Source organism: Fopius arisanus, unplaced genomic scaffold, assembly GCF_000806365.1.
Source record: "Fopius arisanus strain USDA-PBARC FA_bdor unplaced genomic scaffold, ASM80636v1 scaffold00001, whole genome shotgun sequence".
Classification (NCBI taxonomy): Eukaryota; Metazoa; Arthropoda; class Insecta; order Hymenoptera; family Braconidae; genus Fopius; species Fopius arisanus.
The window spans coordinates 1,691,423-1,711,522 of NW_011887740.1; the positions used below are offsets into that span (position 1 = coordinate 1,691,423).

Genomic DNA, 20,100 nt, shown 5'->3' on the forward strand with positions numbered 1-20,100 from the left:
TATGTATGGACCATTAGTTTGATTTTCGAAAGTCTTCCGTATTCGCGCGAATAAATGCCCACTCCAAGGTCAGATTGACCGGTCATTCGCTTCGGTAAGTTGCAAAAAAAAAATAGAACAATGAGGGTAATTTAGCTGTTTCTGCGGAACCATTACGCATCGGGAATTTCATGTTCATTATCATCCGTAATCATAATAGTATAATAAATATAATAGATCCTGTCCAAAAATAAGGAGATTCGCAATGTAAATGTAAATTTTATATGAGTAAGAATGAATGTCGAATTGTAAAAAGTTTCACATCACTGACAATGGGTTTCTTCTTCAATACTATTGAAGGTCATTCTGGCTATAACTCCATCAACTGCATTGTCATAAACCTCGCCCCTCGTGGACTCCCCCGTATTCGTAATATATTGTAAATAAATGTTTGGAGGAAGGAAGCAATTACCTACAAGAATACCTGTGATTCAGCTGGCTGTTAGATTGTGAGAATCATTGCCCAATTACACTTAAACCTAAAATTATATGTTCCCCTCCTTCTAATTGTTTCATATCGCAAAAAAAGGAAGAACTGAGACAAAATTACTCCGGTTAGGTATATAAACATCCGGATTTTGCGATTTCTCGTTACACATTTTGCAATTCCAAAAGTAAACATGAACACTTCAATCGTCGTCTTGGTACTCTGCGCTCTAGCAGCTGCAGTAAGTAATTTTTACAATAATTAACCCGTATAATTATTAAATAACTGCCCACAATAATCCATTACTGTGTCCCGAAAATACGAAAAAATTATTTCCACTAAAACACACAAAAAATCGATCAATCGAATTTTTAAATTCGATTAAATTCGTAAATGGATAAATATTAATAGGCCTGGGGAAAGGAAATTCCGGAGGAGATACGCGCAGGAACTGCAAAATGTATCGAGATAACTGGTCTAGATCCAGATGTTTTGAAATCTCTCCATGAGACCGGAATGGAAAATGCCGATGACAAAGTCAAATGTTTTGGTGCTTGCCTCTTGAAACAGATTGGAGTAGTGAGTTATTGAAATTAAATCAATTCGTGACGTCGAATTTGAATATTATAAACAACTTCGAATTTTTACTAGATGGCTGAAGACGGTTCCGTGGATGTAGAGGCTGCGAAGTCACTCGTTCCGAGTGACATGCCAAATCATGACAGGATTGTGGAATTTATTGAAACATGTCATGCTGAGAGTTTGTATTATTTTTTTTTCAAAAATTCAATGAGAAACTCATTTAAATTTCAAACGAAGACTGAGAACACAAGATTTCGAATTCCCATTTCAATTTCTTTGCTGAGATTTTTTATTTTTAAAATTCTAGCCGACAAAATGGCGTTTCATTTTGCATGCCAAAATCAGAGTGAAAAAGGCGTATTACAAGAATATTCAAAAATATTTCAGCAGAAAAATTCAGAATCTATTCAATTTTTTCTGTGAAATTGCCAATTGAGTGTCTTAATAATTGAAATGTGGTTGCAAATTCTAGAAGGAGCCAATGAGTGTGAGACAGCCCATGCCATTGGAATGTGCATGCACAAGAATCGTGTATGAATATTAATAATCAGAAAAGTTTACTAAATACTTGTCTTGAAAAATTATTTCTAATTATTCGACTTGCTTCTCTCCAGGTATTTGAAGACTAAGGGATGTAAACAAAAACGACAACTTATGGAATCTCTTTGAAGGCTTGGACATAATGCATCATCGTATTATAAAATCTACTCAATTTTCTCCAGTTAAATCATTTTTCAAAATATGAATACCCTGAAAAGTCAGTTTTAAAAGAGCTCCTTCTGAGCACTTGGATTCATTTTCCAAAGTGTTGTAATTCATTTTATTCTTTGAATAATTGTTAATTGAAATAATATAGTAATTATTCTATCTTCCACTGGTCTCTATCGATGTAACACTGTCTTCAAATGCAGAAATTCTTCAGAGCAATTGTAATAATTGAAATTGTGATGACATTCAATTTCATTCTGAAACAGGCCCACGTGATAAAATAAAAGAGATTGATATTCTTAAATAAAAAAATTCCGAAGGATGACAATATTTGAATATTTGGATGGATTATGAGTTCATTCTAGTTATTATTTTTCTTCTTAATGCAATAGATGCTGCGCAATTAGATGAAAAATTTTGATGGATTATTGATGATAGTAGGGAAGTGGAGTAGAGAAGAAAATATAACTGCTGTAGAGACGAGATAATTTTTCACTTCACCGGTTTGAATTGAACATTGACTGACATGGTCAAACGACAATTACCAATTTCCATACGCCCACATCATGTGGGGATGCGTTTCTCTGCAAAGTGTCAGTACAAATATTCCACAGGGTCACTTCTCTCATACCGTCCAGCTCATCACAACGCATCTCTCGTCAAATTACAAGTGGGAACACTTCCTGGAACGCAAGAATCATCTCCGGTGATTCTATTTATCCCGTCTGCAATTGAAGTGGAGTCAGTTAAAATTTTCTTCCAATACATCATCAACAGACAATCATCATAAGTTAAACAATTATGTATCTTCAGGCCTTCACCATTGGACTCGGCCTCCTAACTGCCTTCGTGAGTACCGCAAATTATTCAATATTTTTTTCAACTCACTGAATACTCCCCTGTCACTTTGATTTTTCAGGCTCAGCCCACTGAGTTACCGAAAGACAATATCGACATACTGGAGACCTTAATTAATTGCGTACAGAATTACAACGCAACTGCGCATCAATTGGAAGCGAAAAAAAGTGATCATAAACCCCTCGAAGGGCGATCGAATTGTCTCGAGTCGTGCTTCAAAGAATTACGAGAAAATGTAAGTGCACTGAGAATTTTTATGGATATACTATGTACTGTCATTATATGCATTACAGACCAGAGCGCAAGTGCGATAATAATATTAATTCAATCGTTCCACGTGAAATAAAATATTAACCCTTTAAGATCTTCCGTGATAGCTCCATGGAGATATTTATACGTGAAAAATCCCACATATCTATAACACAATAAAAGATGACAATTTTTTATTGTAAATTATTTCATCAATTGTCGCATTCAGCGACACTCAAAAGGTCACATTCAGCAATAAGTCAATTGTCATAGTCAATTTCGAGAGGAATGTAGGATTAGATATCACTGAAGAAAAGGTTCCTCAGAATTTCCGGAATGTCATTTAAAACAATTTTTTTTATTGGAACTTATTTCATAATTTTAATTAATTGCGTAGCTAACAAAAAGCGAAGTCTTTACTCAGAAGGAAGTAGCTGAAAGGATTTCCAAAGTGTCTTCTGCTGATAGTCACCTCAAATCGGCAGTGATTTCCTGCACAAAAGATCGTTAGTATGATTGATCCGATAATTTTAATACGCCTTTATTGATCTAGTATTATTCGAATACCTCTGTGGCACTTCATCAATATATTGACGAATTCAGGAAATGCCGAAGGGGTTGACGACTGCAAATCTACAAAGCGTTTACTCGACTGTTTGAAGCAGAAGATTGATTGTCCGAACAGAAACGATTGCATTTTGAGTATTCTATTTACTGTAACGGGCGCTTGAAGGCAAAAATAGTGAGTACCTGTATTCAAGTAATCTGCTTACAACTTTTTACGACCACTGGTAATCTCCTTGCAGGATGCACTGATAACAATGAGAAGACCATCGCCTAGCATCAGACCATATAGTATCTAACTGCAGATGATTGTGTATCGAAAGAATCGACTACTGCAGCAACATAAGAAGCGCATTTTTGACTTTACCCATGATACTGTTATAATTTTCAATAAACTATTGAGAGAACTCTCGCTTATACTACAAACCTAATTGCCTGACTTGTTTATTGATTATATTTCCATACATTTAACTTATCAATAAATTTTCATTAATTTTCACTCCCCCAAGGGGGATTATACTACGAAGAATTTTGATCCTGGAAATAATTATTTTAACAGCTACATGTTGTTATGCATATCCAATGGAGTCGAAATATTCCGGAAATTATCCTATACGAATTAACTTTTATCAGTGTATATAAAACACAGCTCAGTTCTGGAATTATAGGCTCGATTATCGTACGCGTTTATACACGAAGATAAATAGCAAATAGTTTGAAAGAAAATGATCCCTGTAATTGCGAATTCTTCTCCAATCAACTTTCTGACCAACAGGTGGATAATATGTATAGGAAAAACCTGTCGGATATATAAGGAGAATCTAACAACAAGAAAAGTTAGTTTTTGGTCGTAAACATAGACGATGAAACTTCTCGTCGCGTTGCTAGTCCTTCATGTGGGGTTCGCATCTGCTGTAAGTTAAAATTATCAGAAAATTTATGTACCCTTTCACCCTCTTGTCACTTTTTATATTAAACTCTTGGCCTAGGCCTTCACGGGTGCAGACCTCGTGCGATTCCAAAGAACACTGGAAAAATGTAGAAATAGGCACAACGTTAGAGATGAAATACTCGAACGTGTGGTGGATAGGGAAATCGTCGACGATCCAAATTTCAACTGCTTTGTTTCTTGTCTTCTTGAAGGACACAACCTGGTGAATAATTGTCTGCTCTAATATTTTTTACCAATGTATTCATTTTAAAAAAAGAACGTACGTCATTAATTATAGAATACCTGGGGTTTGCGACTTATATAAATTTTTTTTTCTCTCAATTCGGAGAAATTTAATATTATTATTAATTATAGTTAACAGAAGATGGTTCATTAAACGTCCCAGTGGCGATGAGTTTAATTCCCCAGGATGCGGATTTCGCACAACCATTGACACATGCTTTCAACACTTGCAGTACTAGAAGTAAGTTAATACTGGAAAACCAACAACAGCCTGTAAAATGACCATGTAAATTTCAGGAGACCCCGATAAATGCAAAACAGCTCAATTATTATTTGCTTGCATGCACGAGAATAAAGTAAGTAACTAAATGGAATCTCTGATCAGCAGTTGACAAGTCAATAAATGTCCTTTCATCTTTTCAGATCCCGGATCTTCTCTTCGGATGAAGACAAAAATAACTGAAGGACAATTCGGTGTCGGTAGATTTTTAGTTTGCAAATTTATTTTGTTATAATTTCAGGGAATATAAAGTTACGCATAAATTCTGACCAGTTTGTTTGCTACCCTACATTTCATTCTCGTTATCACTCGAGCTATCTAATTTTATTAGCGTCAATAGCCATTGGGAACACTTGATGAAGAGAAAAAGAGAATAGACAATGTGCTCGAGACGTAATATGGGCAATGTTTATTAGAATGCTTTAATTATGCAGTAACACTAGTCGTGCCGATAAATCCATTTGAACGCCTCTTTAATAACGCAAACGCATTCGACCAGAACATTCTTCGAGGCTGCCCACTTTCCGGTTCTGAATCGGATTATCTTCAGCGATTTTTTTTTCTGGTCAAGTTACCTGACGACTAAATCTGTTACAGAATTTTTTATTTAATGAATGACGCAGGCGACAAGTCGCATTTAATACGATTATTCAAATTAAATTCGGATAAATAATTTCGTTACTTCAAGTACTGTTCAAGGATGAAAAAAACCATATTAAATATTCATTTATATGAACATTTCTCTGATCAAACAAAAATAGGGACCCATGAGGTATAAAAAATTCTAACTACCGAAAAATAAATCGGGAGAATGTATAATTTTCTCATGAGATCAACTTTTACACTTTTTGAAAATCATGTCGATAAAATTATTGTTCTCATAAATATTGGATTAAAATATTTTAATAAAAAAAAGTGGCTTTCCAAGGGCCGTACATCTTCATATAATTTTTGAACAAGTAATTTTAAGGAACTTCTTCATTATCGACATCGGCAACTGTGCGAGTAGCGCCATGCGCCACTGACACACCGAACTAGCACGACTCCAACTTTTCAACAGCTAGAACAGCATCCTGTAAGACCAGGGTAACAGTACTCAGTAATAAAGCCCAACGATCAGAACTACGCTCATAGCACGCAATCCTCGTTTTCCCAAGTAACACAAGTGGAAAAATGATACAAGAAAAGCTCGTGAGACCACAGCACTAAAAAATGGGGGATAAAGGTAAGTCCACTTCAGTCATGAATTCATTATTACTCATAGGTAATTGCTCTCCGAAGCAATTTTGATAAGATAAGTGTCATGCCACTAGTATACCATCCGAGTATAATTATCCAACTGTTTGTCATACCGTCCAACCATCAACACCCACCCAACAATCTGATCCAATATGAAGAGGGGGAAAGTACTTGGTTCCAGTACTTGCGTATTCCGGAAGTTGAGCTTTTTAGAAACTTCATTTAATTCACAGCACAACGCACGCTAATTTCGAGCCTACGGCATTCAGATTGCCTAAACCATGTTTAAGATTAAGTTGAGTGATGTTTCCGGGAATTCGTTATTGCAATTAGGGGCTTCATTGAGGGCATGACTGTCTAATTCACATGGCACGATCAATAGAGTAGACATACACCTGAGAATAGTTAGATGTAATGAGGAGTCCACGTGTTGCCTATTCAAATGATTATAATGGTGCGCTCATCAAGGGCTTCGGACAACGCAACAATCCAGCGGTTTATTTAAAACTCAATTATATGGCATTACTCGAGGCGAAATTTTCATCTTTCAGAGCACCACGTGCATTTCAGCGGTGGCAGTGGCCTCACTTTCAACAATATTATGATACAGCCACAGCGTCATGGATTTTTAGACGCTCATCTGGGATTTCTTCAACTCCATCACAGGTGAGATGATAAACCAATAAAAATATAATGGACCCGAGCAGTTGGGTTCGTTAATAGGGATAGATCCACGTAGGAAATTACTAGAAATAAATATCTCTGAGGGGTATGTGTTTTTGAGACTGAACCGATTTCACAATTCGAGTTGGATATCACTACAGATTCGGTACAAAAAAAATTGCCCTTTTCCTAATTGAAATTCAGGATAATGTATTTCTCGTAAGGCATTCCTCACTGCAATTCATTTCTTTTTTTACTGTAATTTTTACTGTAATTTTTCTTGATTTTCAGATATCATATGGAATTTTCAATACCTTGGAACACGTGTATTCATAATGAAAATAAGACAAAGCCAGCGGCAGTTATAGAGGACACTGGAAATCCAAACTGTAAAATTATTGATTTCACTGTGGAAAAAGATGACCTAAAGTAATGGCATTTCATTGGAACGAAATTGACAATTTCTTGAGTAAAGCGACGTCCTTAATAGAATTCTATTTATTCAGATTGAAGGTGGAATTGCTGGCCTATCAAGAGTTCCTCAAAGAAGCTGTTCGAGTGAAATGCTGTGAATCTGGAGCACCATTGACTGTCACTCTGAAAGCAAGAGTTTTGGGAAAAGATAAAGGAACGCCAGTTCTCAAGAACGGCGTTCGGAGTATTGCCATTGAGGCAGACGACGACGACGATCTATCCGACTGAATTTTAACGTTTAAACTCATCAAAAGTGATTCAATTGAAAACAGGCTGTGGCTATGAACCGAGTAGAAAGAGAGTGCAGAGGCCTTCATACAAATGCATTTTCCCTTATCGTAGAGACTTCATTCGGATGCATTCAGTGAGTGGAACACTTTCACGATATAATCGCATCCTAGATATAAGTCTCGATTACTTCCGGCGATGTGACCATACAACATCCTCATCATCATCATCAATTTTATAATTGACAAAAATCGTAATCTAACATTTTTTCCTCATCCCATTAAATATTTCCTTTTATAATAACACAATACACCCTGCTCGACTTACCATCGCCAGAAAATCACTATTTATAACAAAAAATAAAGAAATATGAATAAAAAAGTGATCGAGAGACGACCTTTATCATTATCATCGTCCCACCTCCTTTAGCAACGAAATTTTACCCTCGAATTAATTACTCAATATTCATCACAAAGATTCAGATAAAAAAAATAAAAAATAAAAAAAAATAAAACCACTCCATAATAGAATAAACAATAAAAGAAATCTTTCAGCAACAAAATATATCCTCTAATTTATTACTCATCACTAAAAAAACATGACTAACCATAACAAATAATAAAGGATAATAAAACGAGTCAACAATACAGGAGTTAAAGTTCCCAAGAGAATTCCAAAAATTCTCCAGAATTCTCGTCAACACTGGAATCGTCCTTTTTTGGTAGGTATACCAGTGGGTCCATCGACAAACGCACAAATATTGAACCCAAGCCTAACGAGAGGGTGGCAATTGCTCCTAGGATTGCCCCACTTTCCCCTGAAGCTCATCCAGGCAGGAGTGCCACCCACCTCGTCATCGGGGAGCATCTCCAGCTTCTTCCACGTGGGCCAAGCAATCCCGAAGCCACTCTCGTCGTACAATCTCGGTAATCTGACGAATTTATGTTTTCCCGGTGCTGTCCACAGCCCATGGGAGCCCTTAGCGCTGAACAACACGGGATGAGATCCAGCGGAGGTGAAGACGTGCTCTGGGAAGATGGGCTTTTGGAAAATCCCCTTGCGCGTCTCTTGGCTCTCGTAAACGAAAGTTCCAGTCCTCAGGTCGTACCGGTAAAATGCACCAGCATCATGAGCTGACACGTACATAGCGACTGGATGATCATCTCCCTTTTTTACCCCAGGAACATCAATCATCATAAGATCAATCGTGAAAATCGTACCTCAAAGAGTGAAAATCACAAGATGATTATTACCTTGAAGTAGAGACTCATGTGTTCCCAATCACCCACGTGACTGCCATACTCCTTGAGTCTGCCCAGGCAGACTCCTCCTACTGTTGGAATAGGCCACGTACCTAAAAATCCAAGATCCAGAACGCAAACGGCCTTTCCCTCGCTGAAAGGATAAAACATCCAATAGGTCACGTGAAAGTGCACTCGCTTCTTCCTCAATCTGCTATCATCATTAATGAGTTTTCCATCGTCATTATTCGGCTCTGGCATTGCTGTTGTCATTTTACTGATGGTTTTCTTAATGCTCGATGGCAACTCATTGGTCTGCAGTGATTGATAGAGCTCTGCCGACAAGATCTCTCGTCTTCGTTTTGTTCGCTCGATGGAGTTGGATGATGCGTCTGTTTCGCCACAATTCTTCACTAGTGCGTAGATTGGAACCTTGCCAGCGGGCTGCTTGCCATACAGAAACGACGATTCATTCCTCAGCAATGTCGCTGATTTTAAATTTCAGAACTTTATTTACACGTTGAATAAGTTTCCCTTGACATGAAGGAGAGAACTACTACCTCCTAGGTGAAAATATGACAGTTTGCACAATGATTTTCAAAATCTCAGTGAAATCATGATTGAACATTTCAAATTACTCGGAGGAATGTAGTTATTTTCAAATAACTTTTTTTTTATCAGATCGTTTGAATTAATAAATGACATGAGGATATCCATCATATCCATCATAAACGAGCCTGGAGTGCGTGTCTTCATCGAATGAAAGTTGGAAAGGTGAAATATAAGAAGGAAGGAAGAATGAAAATTGCTCACCAACATCAGTACGCGTGCGGAGGTAATTGTCACCGGCCTGCACGTGCTCGAGGAACTCGGGAACTCCAAGGGGCATGAATCTTTCCCCAGGTGCTAGCCAGACTAATGGTGCCCATGATTTTACAAGCCCTCTCACTGCAGGACAATCAAAAAGCCAATATGTATTCATCATGATTGATGGGGAGTAGAAGCAGGAAGACAGGTGTCTGCATGCACCGTGGATAATTCCCTCGTCTGATGTATCTTCCAAGTGAATTGGCGCCTTTGTACATGCGATTTACTTTCGTACATTCACCGAAATACAAGATTTGCAAGATTTACTGAGAAAAGATAAAGAATCATCGTATCTCATGAGCACGCGATTCATTGCCACTATACTTTCTACCTCACTTCAATTACGGGCATTACGTAAATAATAAGACTAGGAGTTTATAAAAGGAATGAAAGTGCCGGACTGCATCTACATCTTTACTTCCGACCATTTGTTACATTTTTCTCTAATTGCGGAATTGAAATGATTATGTGGCTGGTACTTTTCCCAATTACATCGATTGATTCTTATACTTTGTGACCTTGTCAACGTCAGCTTCAACCAATTCTGCCGGCAATTATCCACGCACAGTTTAATCTTTCTCTTCTACACTGTAACCCCATTACGTATTGAAGAAATCGGTAAATGATGAGCTTCCGGCTGAATGAAATGAGTTCATCGATACAGTATTCGATGATATTGACCGTGGCAAGACATTCTGAGAGAGCATAGGACAAGACTTAAGTGGCGCACTTGAGAATTATTCGATCCACAGTTGACTGTTAACAATTGTACAGGTTTCATTAGACCAGTGCCGTGAAAGAGGACGAGTTGGCGGATTAAGTCCTCTCTCTCTCTCACGTTTAAAAAAATATCTTGGCGAAAAAAAAAATCGATTTCTCGGATAACCCAATGACCCGGATAATTCCGGTGCTGTCAGATGCTTGTTACACTGCCCGAAGGGTACTGAAGTTCCGCATTGACATGCAAACTGCCGAATTATAATTAATAGATACGATCTAAGGGAATTGAGGCAATTATTCTTACCCCTGCTTCCATCGCTGGTCACCCTCTGTGCAATCACCAGAATCATCAACAGAATCATCACCAGCAGACGTATCATATTTCCGTAGATGCATTTTGCTCGTTTTACACAAATTCAAATAATTCACAATAATCTGACATGGTGAGGACACATTTTCAGTTCACTATTCTGGTGGATTAGAATGATTGGAGGGATTTGAAAAAAATGTGGCACCGCGAGGGGCGAGAGGCTGAGTTGGTTCCTCCGGTCCAAGGAGCACATGAACAATGAGCCAAGTGATCCTCTGGGTGAAACGTCTACGAGTGACTGACCGTATGTATCCAAACATTCCCACACGCCGTTCACCGGCAGAACGCGCATTAGGGTCGTGTATGATACAAACACGATGCAAGAGGAATCGCACGTGTACGTGAAAAAAAAATAAAACCCCCCACTAGGCATACTAGATTGTTGTGTATGTGTTGATGTCAACATGAACGAGTTCTTCAAGTCGAGTATGTAGCTTTTTTTTTGCAGAATGTGGCACGTACATGCGAAAGAACTGGAGGATATTCTAATGTCTCAATGTAGGCACTCGTGGGAGAAATAGTGAAAACGTAACAGGACCGTAATAGGACCGGTGATTGCCAAAGATATTTAGCGCTAAATGGCTACCTGGAGTCGCCAGTGTTACGAGACTTCCGATGTACGAAGCACTTGGTGAGGCCCAGGGAATATTGATTGAGGTAATAATCAGTGCTTGATTCCTTCGAGATTGGTATTCATTTTATTTTTCGATTTTTTACCACCCAAACATTTTTTGTAACAGCTTTAATCAATGATTATTTAGTTGAATTTTTATTTAAAAGTTTTTTCTTGTTCCTTTATAGACTTTATATTAGAAACTGGAGGTCACATAGAATATATATTTTAGGATGATTCTGATACTGTTTACTTGACAAATCACAATCTGTATAACTACAGTAATTAGAATTGATTTTTATTTGCTTTATTCTTTATCGTTCCACCTGAAATATTTAGTTTTCAATGAACACGATTTTTGGAATTAAAAATCGGGGCAGAAATTGTCGACGCTATATCACCGCGGTATATTCATTTTTTTCCACTTCGAGAGTGATTTCAATGAGCAGTTTAATAATTTTTGTTCTTGACAACATAAATATCTAACAACACGACCATTCTTTTTTTTTCGCTTGAATAGTAAAAAGTACAGTCTCTGTGGTCGTCTTCGATGCTCGATCAACATTCGTGGCTAACAAGCAAAATATTTTACTCTCTAGTTTGAAAAATCAAAACCACTAAATGTGACAAAGTTATATCGGCGTGATTGTTTGTTATCATTCAGTAATTTTTTTGTCACAAAACACATCAGTCTCTTGGTTAATTCTTTCTCACTTGTCATAATTACGCAAATTTCGTCATTTCACTATGAAATGCCGTTCAATGTTTCTTGATTTATTTCGAAGCATAAGCTACTACTTAATGAGAGTGAGTAACTCATCGACCATTGAGTCAATGGAGAGTAAACATTGAATTTGGATTCGATGAATGATATGATGATCATGACGTTTCCCTCGCATTATCGACAATAACTTTGTACGATTGAGAAATACTTGAATTATTTTTCTCGTTTTTTAATTATGCAACGCTCTTTCATGTGTTCTAAAAAAGATTAATTCTACGGAGCCAAACGTTTAAACTTCCAACAATCATATCCCACAGGGATACACGATGAAATAATAAGGGAAGAACAATTGCTTTCGATTTGATCAATTCTTGCCATTGGGATTCCCTCGTGAAGACAAGTTTTTTCTTCCAATTAAAATAAAATCCTAAGGTACAAACCGATCGGATTATTAACGCGCGAGTGAATCTCCCTGACGGGGTGACAATTCAAAAATAATTGCAACGTCAATGGAAAACATTTAAAAAATGTGCTCGACCTAATCATACGGGTTTTATTCCTTATGTAAAAAAAGATATTGATAGCATTGTTATCCCGTTGAATTCAATCTAGAGATTCAATTTTTTTCCGACAGTTTGGACATAAATTGTGGCTTTCCTGTGAACACAAAATACACCATCATTTACTCCTAATTTCGCTGCGCTTGCAACATCCCTTAATCAGTTTATTATCGGTTTTCTCAGAAAATATTGTATCTCAACTTGATATCCATTACCTGTTCGCTCTGATCTCTCCACTCCCGGATGCAATACGCATGAAAATAATGCCTGCATGGATTAATATGAACAATCTCTCGCCGGGTAATATCATTCAGACAAATGGTGCAGCTAGATAATTCACTGGTAGTACTAGACGCCTTCCTCCTATATCTCGATCTAAAAAAAACCCAAAAAAATAATTGCGCACCGGGCGAAAATAAAAATGTATTTATATTTATCTCAGGAATCACCTGTCATCAGGCTTCCAGGAGTTGTTAGGAGGCTCCGGGGGTATACCACCATCAGCACGATGAGAATTTTGTGAATTATGTGAATTATCAGAATCAGCAAACATGTAATACAATATTGTTGCTAAACCAACCCCAACAACCAGGACAAAAGCCATGCCCGGATGGGTCATCTTCAAGGAGTTAAAAATGTTCTTCTCTTCACCACCAAAGTTCCACAAATTTTATTTGCTTTCAATCACAGTTGCACGTGTCGTCTTACCATTGACTTCTTGAAACAAAATGTAACCTCTGATGTAGCGTAGATATGAGCTACTTTTCGCAATGGCGTTTGAAACGATCGACCGAATCGAGGAAATCCCAAACATACAGAATCGTTATTATTACAACGTCTCGATATATAACTTTTTTCCTTTTATTTTCGTCGCAGACGTACCTTCTGCGAGAGAGATAAAAAAAAACACAATAAATAGCAATGTCCCGCAACCATTGGCATTGACAAATTATTCTCCTAGAAGTAGGGATAATCGCAGCCAATAGGAGAAATGGCAGAAATTTTGTTGTCGCGCACGTGAAAATTTTCAGCTGCAAACGCATATTCCATGCCTGCCTTTAGGTCAACACTTAACCTCACTCTTTACAGTCTAATATAATTAATTTTCATTCAGTGCGAAACACCGAAATTTGATTTCTCGAATTAGCTATTGATCAATCTGTTGACAAGTGGAAAAAATAGAATGAATGTTTTGAGGTCAAGCTCTCGTACTGTTATCTACATACATTCAGTGAATTCAATCAATTCTGTGGGTAAGAAATATTACAGTTAATTACTCCGTACTGCATACTACTTTAGATATTGTTCTCTATTTATTTCTCTCGGCTTAGTCGACAGTTTTAACAGATAATGTATATTCTTACGATAAACGATAGGAATTTTGATTTCGACGTGATAATTACGGAGACAGAATTAAAAAATTATAGTCACAGTATAATCGGTGTAATTATCCGATACTAAGATTCACCTGACAGCGGAATTGATTAATTTTGATTATTTGACGGTTTGCGTGGAACAGGCAGGAGAGGCATAAAAAGATGGGTTTCTCCTGTCTTAAAGGAAATAACTCGTCGTAAAAGGAAACAAACACCACAGCCAGTGGAAGCTAGACGTGCATTTCTCGAGTGGAACAGAGAAGCTGAGATATGGGCATTCAATCAAAGGCTCAAAGAGAACTTTGATATAGATATCCTTACACGAGCTCTGACACACAGATCCTATGTTATCAAAGAGGAAATGGAGAGGAAGAAGGTAGGGATCGATGATATGAGCTTCACTATCGAGGATAATAAGGAGTTAATCGAGACTGGAAGAAATCTCACATCCAAAATTGTGGAAATTTACCTGAGTTTGGCGTTACCAAAAGCTCCAGAGGAATGTATACTGTGAGCAGAAACTTAAAAATAATTAACCAATTATATCTCGCCGATTGGCTTTGAACGATTCAGAGGACTAACTGTATTGTTAACTGCTGGAATTCTTTCAGAGCTCTCCATGATCACCTACTATCAGAGGAAATGCTAGCTAACAGTGCATCTCTGATTGGCACTAAAGACTTAATTCTGAGCGAGGTGAATATAATTTTAATGGAGACCATAAAGAGCATAAAAATTCCTTCCATTCGGAAATAGTGGATCGAAATAAATAGAATTAATAGAGTCACAAAGACTTTTGCATTCATGAATTATTAATTTTTTCATTAGGAATATCCACCATCATCTGAGACTCTAGCCAACACATTTCTAGCTCTGGTCAGTGCTCTAGCGCAAAGTGTAGATGAAATTCACACTGGTAAATTCATTCGGGATTTTTTAATTGCCACACTGGCCGAACGAGATCTCACTGAACTGTGGCATCCAGAGGAGCCTCTTAAAATTTTAAACGGAATTTTAACGAGAGATGGAGGAGAACCCGCAGAGCCTCGGCTAATTGCCCAGAGTGGGGTAAATTCTGTATTACCCGTTTACCAAGTTGGATTATATTCGAAAAAGGAATTTTTAGCGGCAGGTAATTTTCCATTCAGCATTCCATGTGAAAATAGCAAAGTTTAATATTATTTTTCACCGTATAAAAACAATATCGGTTCGTTGCAGGCACCGAGGATAATGTCGAGGGGGCAGTAAAAATAGCAGCATTAAATGCCCTCAACGATATGTTCGATCTATCTCAGTCGAGAAAACCAATGCAATTCAATCTTACTGTCGATCCATCCACCCAACAAATGAATAATTTACCACTCCACAAATGGTGCACAGAGAATGTTCACAAACTCATACATAGAAATTAATACGTCGTATTGAATTGACGATGGAGTGGAGACAATGTAAATCATTGAAAAAAATATATTAGTTGCATCTTCCCTTATCAAGGTAATATTCTGATTATTTTCCTCCACTATTTTCATCATTTGACGTGTAAAACAAATAAACACGCCCTGGAATATTTTCCGAAACAATCTCCGACATTTTCATTTCTCCGAATTTATTCAAAAACTCCCGCTGTCACACACTTCCGTCATCTCCACCACCGGGTTCCGGTGTCACTCTAATCGGCTTTACCTTTCCTCTTCCCTGAAGACGTCGCGCCAATCGCCCCGTGGAATTCACCCAGTGAACCGTCTCTTTCCACTTCAACTTCATTCACTGCAGTCCTTGTGACTTTAGGCGGCAGGGCCGTCAGAAGAAAACTTCAAACCTCAACACCGCACACCATTTAACTCCAAAACCCCATATCCGGCCCCAAGTGCCTCTTTCTATTCATCCTCTCACTGCCCTCTCCCTCCGAACATAAAACCTGCAAAAAAAAATGCTTAAAGGTAATATACCACTCGTATCCATCACCCCGACGAAATCGAACTGCTCCTCCATCTCCCTATTTTTGTTATTGTTTTTTCCCCAAGTGTACATCGTCTGGGTTATTACACCCAATGATTTGACTACAACCGACAATCGTCAGATACAAATATTTACTATGGATCACAAAATGACAATGCATCACAGCTCTTATCACGCGAACACTCCCATCAACATTAAAATCGGAGTTAAATTACAGTTGAATAGCCGCATTAGTCATCGTCTTCATTCTATCTCTTATTATTCTCTCTTTATAATCCTCACGACTCGAGATAAAAACAACCTCTGGTGAGTTAGTCCCCCTTCAGTCTCATTCCAGGTATATCGTTGCTTATCTGAGACGTCTCTAAGCTTATCATCACGTGGGCTCATAGAGCATCAGCTTCACTCTTTCGATCCTCAAGAATTACCAACTCTCGTACTGTTTTAAAAATTTCACAATCCACCGATTCTCCCACAACAAACTGATTAGCCAGATATCTCTTCTATCCTCACAATACTCCCATAAAAAATAATCAGCATATGCCCAACCAAGCTATTACCTCATCCTTTTTTTTATCCATTTCTCCCCAAAATACTCTCCTCTCTTTATCCCATACAAGTTCACCCACACGAATGCCCAAGGTTAACAAAGCATTCATGCTGAATCATTTCGTGTGAATCTTCTGCTGCATTTCCATTCAAAAAACCTCAGCCTTTCAGCACTCGAAACATCCCTGCAATTGAGAACAGAAATTCACCTAGAATTTCCAACAGTTTCCCAATTTCCAATGCGTGAAAATTGGAGCCACCGATGCAGATGCCAATTCAATCCATTCAATTCGAAGGATATAGAAAGCAGCGCAAATCAAGCCATAGATATATTGATTATTTACGGCTGAATCTATCACCTTTAAGGTTGAGTTCATCCTTGTCCACCCCTCTGGCGTCTCGCCCATGGGTGCAAAACCCTCCCCACCATCCAGCCTCACTCCTCTCATTTTCCCTCTTCCTCTTCTCTTCTCTCCACCCACCTCCCCAGCCTCCCGTCTCCCCAACCTCCCCAACCTCCTCAACCTCCCCAACCTCCCCATCCTCCCCACCTCCTGGCATCCTCTCGTCTTCGTCTTTCAAACTCGTCGGATATCAATCCCTCTTTTCCACCTCCACCCTCTGGCTTCTCCTATACATCTCTCTTCTCTCCTCAGTTCCTGCATGTAACGACTCAATGGCGCTGCCACACCCTTTCACCGTCCAGTAATCAGCGCTATTGTTGTTCCAACTCTTGGTGGAGTTCTGGTTGTTGTCCATGAGATCAACGATGAAGAAGCTCGGACAGTGCCGAGTAACTACCAAATTCATCCCTACGAGCAATATCCTTCGGAAATGCTCCAGAAATGCTCCAGAAATGCCCCTCAAGTCCGGTGAATACTCTCTCATTCTCTCAACTACATTTCTTCATCTTAATTGTTCATAAACCCGACATCTTAATCTCTGAATAATTCGATCCCGTAAATAATTGGGTCCAGTTTAAGGTGCCAATTTAGAAGATTATTATACGACCGGTGAGGAGATTTGAATTAATTATTTAATGTGTTGGAGTTTAAATGAGAGGCTCGGACAGTGCTAAGTCACGACAGAATTCATCCCTACGAGGAAGATGCTCCAGAATTGCCCCTCAATCCCATGAATTCTCTTCCATCCTTTCAACTTCATTTCTCCATCGTAATTGTTCATAAACCCGACATCTTAATATCCACAATTCCTTTTATTTTAACGACTACCCCAGACAAAACATAAAACATAAGTACAAACGCTGAATGTGCTTCAGTCACGTTGAAGACCACGAATTGAAGATGCGTACGAAGTAAATGCATGTGAAAAACCACCAGAGATACATGACGCACTCATACAGCTGTAAATACACGAGTACGTAGGATAGGAAGTTAGTGTCTCCGATAATATATCAACGAACAAACTCGTTTTTCAACATTCCTATAAACGAATATTATGACGGTTATAATTTCAGGGAGATTACAGGAAAAAAGAATATGAGTATTGTTGACACGCTGGATGGTAGCAGTTTGATCTCGTGGTGAAAAAATTTATACGAGAATCGAAGAAGGGGGGAGGAACAAATAAAAATAACATTCATGGAGAAAAATGGAAATGTTTTATGTCCCATTTTTCCTTACAGCGTGCAGGTGTTTTGTTATAGGATGGGGTAATAAAAAGTACCGATCCAAGCTTGGTCTTCGTTGAGAATTCTGCCCGGAAGGACAAATTTTTTTTCTCTTTCACCACAAGTACGATAGATAACAGAAGTTGCAATCCGTTTTCTCAGTTCCCGTATTACCGTCCACTTTACCCTCTGGTTTTGCACGAAATACCAAGACGAAAAATATGCATTTACCTTCTTCACTTTTCTCTTTCAATCTCTCTCTCCCTTAATCTCCTTGCCTTTATCACTGGTGCACTCTCTCTGGTTCTCTCTTTCTCTTTCCCTCGCCCTTGAGTCTGAAGTTCTGTAGTGCGCAGTTAGGATAGGACGTGGAAGCAGATAGGGAAGCACCCGAGACTGGCAAGGGCACTTCTACGTCTTACCCAGTGACTGGAGTCGTATATATCCGAAGCAGGGTCAACGTTAAAGTCAAATTGCACCGAGGAATTCCACGTCAAACTTTTGCGGATCGTCCGCAGCATCCATTTCGCAGTTGACCTCAGCGGCGACAAAATGGCGAACGCTACTCACCGCTCATTACATTTATATCCCTATCACTCTTCGTTCTCCAATTGACAAATTTATAATGAGAAAACTCATTGGGAATTCATTGAATTTATTTTCCGTATTCCATGAATCACTGAGTATTAAATCACGTAAATTCGTGTGATAACGAATTAAATATGAAATTACCATGCGTCTGACAGATAACGATTGTATAACTCTGTTTGACTTTCAAGTTCGTGGTGTAGTCCAGCATCACCTTCAATTTACACCAACTCCAGTGCATTACAATTGCCCTGCGTTTTCTACCAACAGTCACAAATCTTATATCATACATCGAATCTCCAAGGAATTGGCATATACCGGATCGTAATACCAACTGAAATACCGTACCAATTTTTTGTTGCAAATTTTTCACTTCAATTCCATTTTTAGTGGAACTCGCGTACAAGGGGTCACAGGTCGATCGGCCAAGCACAATGGTGCTGACCAATTGGAGTGCGAGATTGGTCTTCCCTCCTCGGTGATAGATAGAAACGCTATTTTTGATTCCACGAGACGCGAATCGATATTAATGATGCCAGAGTGAGAGAGACGCATCACTGGAATGAATGAGACGTACATATCTGCATCTGTCAATTGAATGGATATCCCCTGTATATATTATTTCCATTTTTCCTCGAACACAATTTTTCCAATTAGATCCACCTCTGCCCACGCAAGTGACTGTAATTGTACTGTTCGCCGGTGTATTCCCTCAACTGCAGAAAAATACAAAGAATAAAAAAAGTGGAGTTGCCAATTGAATTGCAGCTAATCCCTCAGCGTCAGCATCTCTCAATACACAGGAGAATCCTTCCAGAGACTTGACCATGTTCCTCTGAAGAAAGCATCATCATCGCTTTGTCCATCCTAAAACCCCATCTCCTCGGTCTCTCTCGTTTACTCTCTCTGCAAAAAAAAACAAAAGTCTCGCTATCTCTGTTCTGGGAAGTTCTCTCTGCTCCAGCACGTTTAATTACTCTTCTCCCACGACGAGAAGTACAGACTAAGTCAGAGGACGCCCCTAAAACCATATACCACATTTAAATATACGCGAATTAACTTGTGTATGTATGTAGTACAGAGTGATGATAAAAAGTAGAAAAGAATGAGTGAGAAATGTCCTGAAAAAGTGGTCAATAATTCGCATTGAAGTGGTAGTTTCCGGTCGAGGGGATGCGTAGGTGCACAAAAAATACGAACCCTTCAGGTTCAAGAAAATAGAGTAGTGATAGTGGGGGTTGTGTCGGCGCACAAGCATTTGGCTCTGTTTGCTCTGTCAAGGACGCCCGGCCAAGATAAAATTTATAGCGAATATGTCGGACGAAAGAGAAACAAATGCCGTCAATGAATTGAGGGAAAGTATGTGGGTATAGACAGCTGTTTTGTCAGGAGCCCTCTCCTCTGACCTGCAAAAAAAA

At 38.6% G+C, this 20,100-nt stretch overlaps 7 protein-coding genes and 1 long non-coding RNA gene across 10 annotated transcripts; 5 read left to right on the plus strand and 3 right to left on the minus strand.

Annotated features, from left to right (window-relative positions):
- Positions 1-593: 593 nt before the first annotated feature.
- Positions 594-1,920, plus strand: LOC105271810 (general odorant-binding protein 56d). The gene is made up of 5 exons (XM_011313609.1): positions 594-707; positions 878-1,045; positions 1,118-1,226; positions 1,521-1,579; positions 1,663-1,920. Exons 1-5 carry the CDS (start codon positions 660-662, stop codon positions 1,675-1,677), a joined length of 399 nt encoding a protein of 132 aa, XP_011311911.1. The 5' UTR covers positions 594-659; the 3' UTR covers positions 1,678-1,920.
- Positions 1,921-2,341: 421 nt separating this feature from the next.
- LOC105271884 (uncharacterized) lies at positions 2,342-3,858 on the plus strand. Its single transcript, XM_011313733.1, has 5 exons — positions 2,342-2,605; positions 2,676-2,849; positions 3,261-3,369; positions 3,467-3,605; positions 3,670-3,858. The coding sequence occupies exons 1-4, from the start codon at positions 2,558-2,560 to the stop codon at positions 3,592-3,594; spliced, it is 459 nt and encodes a 152-aa protein (XP_011312035.1). The 5' UTR covers positions 2,342-2,557; the 3' UTR covers positions 3,595-3,605; positions 3,670-3,858.
- A 372-nt stretch (positions 3,859-4,230) lies between these two features.
- On the plus strand, positions 4,231-5,150 carry LOC105271969 (general odorant-binding protein 72). Its single transcript, XM_011313846.1, has 5 exons — positions 4,231-4,341; positions 4,417-4,581; positions 4,734-4,842; positions 4,899-4,957; positions 5,025-5,150. The coding sequence occupies exons 1-5, from the start codon at positions 4,291-4,293 to the stop codon at positions 5,046-5,048; spliced, it is 408 nt and encodes a 135-aa protein (XP_011312148.1). The 5' UTR covers positions 4,231-4,290; the 3' UTR covers positions 5,049-5,150.
- Positions 5,151-5,816: 666 nt separating this feature from the next.
- Positions 5,817-7,876, plus strand: LOC105272045 (uncharacterized). Of its 2 annotated transcripts, none has more exons than XM_011314034.1 (4): positions 5,817-6,106; positions 6,672-6,786; positions 7,075-7,212; positions 7,290-7,876. In XM_011314034.1, the coding sequence occupies exons 1-4, from the start codon at positions 6,094-6,096 to the stop codon at positions 7,483-7,485; spliced, it is 462 nt and encodes a 153-aa protein (XP_011312336.1). In that variant the 5' UTR covers positions 5,817-6,093; the 3' UTR covers positions 7,486-7,876. The 2 variants fall into 2 exon arrangements, with proteins under 2 accessions (XP_011312336.1, XP_011312261.1); XM_011313959.1 differs by lacking the exon at positions 5,817-6,106 and adding an exon at positions 6,265-6,574.
- A 166-nt stretch (positions 7,877-8,042) lies between these two features.
- Positions 8,043-11,613, minus strand: LOC105272222 (uncharacterized). Of its 2 annotated transcripts, none has more exons than XM_011314277.1 (4): positions 10,618-11,613; positions 9,540-9,674; positions 8,739-9,214; positions 8,043-8,652 (listed from the first exon to the last, which is right to left on the minus strand). In XM_011314277.1, exons 1-4 carry the CDS (start codon positions 10,691-10,693, stop codon positions 8,182-8,184), a joined length of 1,158 nt encoding a protein of 385 aa, XP_011312579.1. In that variant the 5' UTR covers positions 10,694-11,613; the 3' UTR covers positions 8,043-8,181. The 2 variants fall into 2 exon arrangements, with proteins under 2 accessions (XP_011312579.1, XP_011312656.1); XM_011314354.1 differs by lacking the exon at positions 10,618-11,613 and adding an exon at positions 10,324-10,598.
- A 97-nt stretch (positions 11,614-11,710) lies between these two features.
- On the minus strand, positions 11,711-13,527 carry LOC105272156 (E3 ubiquitin-protein ligase RNF149-like). Its single transcript, XM_011314141.1, has 3 exons — positions 13,030-13,527; positions 12,796-12,955; positions 11,711-12,677 (listed from the first exon to the last, which is right to left on the minus strand). Exons 1-3 carry the CDS (start codon positions 13,197-13,199, stop codon positions 12,624-12,626), a joined length of 384 nt encoding a protein of 127 aa, XP_011312443.1. The 5' UTR covers positions 13,200-13,527; the 3' UTR covers positions 11,711-12,623.
- Positions 13,528-13,605: 78 nt separating this feature from the next.
- mRpL44 (mitochondrial ribosomal protein L44) lies at positions 13,606-15,454 on the plus strand. The gene is made up of 5 exons (XM_011314543.1): positions 13,606-13,833; positions 14,100-14,466; positions 14,568-14,652; positions 14,785-15,088; positions 15,175-15,454. Exons 1-5 carry the CDS (start codon positions 13,764-13,766, stop codon positions 15,366-15,368), a joined length of 1,020 nt encoding a protein of 339 aa, XP_011312845.1. The 5' UTR covers positions 13,606-13,763; the 3' UTR covers positions 15,369-15,454.
- LOC105272336 (uncharacterized) lies at positions 15,306-19,967 on the minus strand. The gene is made up of 3 exons (XR_892747.1): positions 19,031-19,967; positions 18,326-18,942; positions 15,306-15,874 (listed from the first exon to the last, which is right to left on the minus strand). It is a non-coding gene; the product is annotated as an uncharacterized lncRNA (long non-coding RNA).
- Positions 19,968-20,100: the final 133 nt, after the last annotated feature.

Bases quoted from the DNA above. Each gene is read 5' to 3' on its own strand.
- LOC105271810 (XM_011313609.1), top strand. From the start codon at position 660: ATGAACACTTCAATCGTCGTCTTGGTACTCTGCGCTCTAGCAGCTGCA. The intron at 1,046-1,117 runs GTGAGTTATTGA...AATTTTTACTAG, and splicing joins TCTTGAAACAGATTGGAGTA to ATGGCTGAAGACGGTTCCGT. The intron at 1,227-1,520 runs GTTTGTATTATT...TGCAAATTCTAG, and splicing joins TGAAACATGTCATGCTGAGA to AAGGAGCCAATGAGTGTGAG.
- LOC105271884 (XM_011313733.1), top strand. From the start codon at position 2,558: ATGTATCTTCAGGCCTTCACCATTGGACTCGGCCTCCTAACTGCCTTC. The intron at 2,850-3,260 runs GTAAGTGCACTG...TTAATTGCGTAG, and splicing joins TCAAAGAATTACGAGAAAAT to CTAACAAAAAGCGAAGTCTT. The intron at 3,370-3,466 runs GTTAGTATGATT...TGACGAATTCAG, and splicing joins GATTTCCTGCACAAAAGATC to GAAATGCCGAAGGGGTTGAC.
- LOC105271969 (XM_011313846.1), top strand. From the start codon at position 4,291: ATGAAACTTCTCGTCGCGTTGCTAGTCCTTCATGTGGGGTTCGCATCT. The intron at 4,342-4,416 runs GTAAGTTAAAAT...CTCTTGGCCTAG, and splicing joins ATGTGGGGTTCGCATCTGCT to GCCTTCACGGGTGCAGACCT. The intron at 4,843-4,898 runs GTAAGTTAATAC...TGTAAATTTCAG, and splicing joins CAACACTTGCAGTACTAGAA to GAGACCCCGATAAATGCAAA.
- LOC105272045 (XM_011313959.1), top strand. From the start codon at position 6,535: ATGAGGAGTCCACGTGTTGCCTATTCAAATGATTATAATG. The intron at 6,787-7,074 runs GTGAGATGATAA...CTTGATTTTCAG, and splicing joins TTTCTTCAACTCCATCACAG to ATATCATATGGAATTTTCAA. The intron at 7,213-7,289 runs GTAATGGCATTT...CTATTTATTCAG, and splicing joins GTGGAAAAAGATGACCTAAA to ATTGAAGGTGGAATTGCTGG.
- LOC105272222 (XM_011314277.1), bottom strand. From the start codon at position 10,693: ATGATACGTCTGCTGGTGATGATTCTGTTGATGATTCTGGTGATTGCA. The intron at 9,675-10,617 runs GTAAGAATAATT...ATTGTCCTGCAG, and splicing joins GACCAGCGATGGAAGCAGGG to TGAGAGGGCTTGTAAAATCA. The intron at 8,653-8,738 runs GTAATAATCATC...GGGGTAAAAAAG, and splicing joins ACATGAGTCTCTACTTCAAG to GGAGATGATCATCCAGTCGC.
- LOC105272156 (XM_011314141.1), bottom strand. From the start codon at position 13,199: ATGACCCATCCGGGCATGGCTTTTGTCCTGGTTGTTGGGGTTGGTTTA. The intron at 12,956-13,029 runs GTGATTCCTGAG...GGTTTTTTTTAG, and splicing joins TCCTGGAAGCCTGATGACAG to ATCGAGATATAGGAGGAAGG. The intron at 12,678-12,795 runs GTAATGGATATC...TTGTGTTCACAG, and splicing joins GGAGAGATCAGAGCGAACAG to GAAAGCCACAATTTATGTCC.
- mRpL44 (XM_011314543.1), top strand. From the start codon at position 13,764: ATGAATGTTTTGAGGTCAAGCTCTCGTACTGTTATCTACATACATTCA. The intron at 13,834-14,099 runs GTAAGAAATATT...TGCGTGGAACAG, and splicing joins GAATTCAATCAATTCTGTGG to GCAGGAGAGGCATAAAAAGA. The intron at 15,089-15,174 runs GTAATTTTCCAT...GGTTCGTTGCAG, and splicing joins AAAGGAATTTTTAGCGGCAG to GCACCGAGGATAATGTCGAG.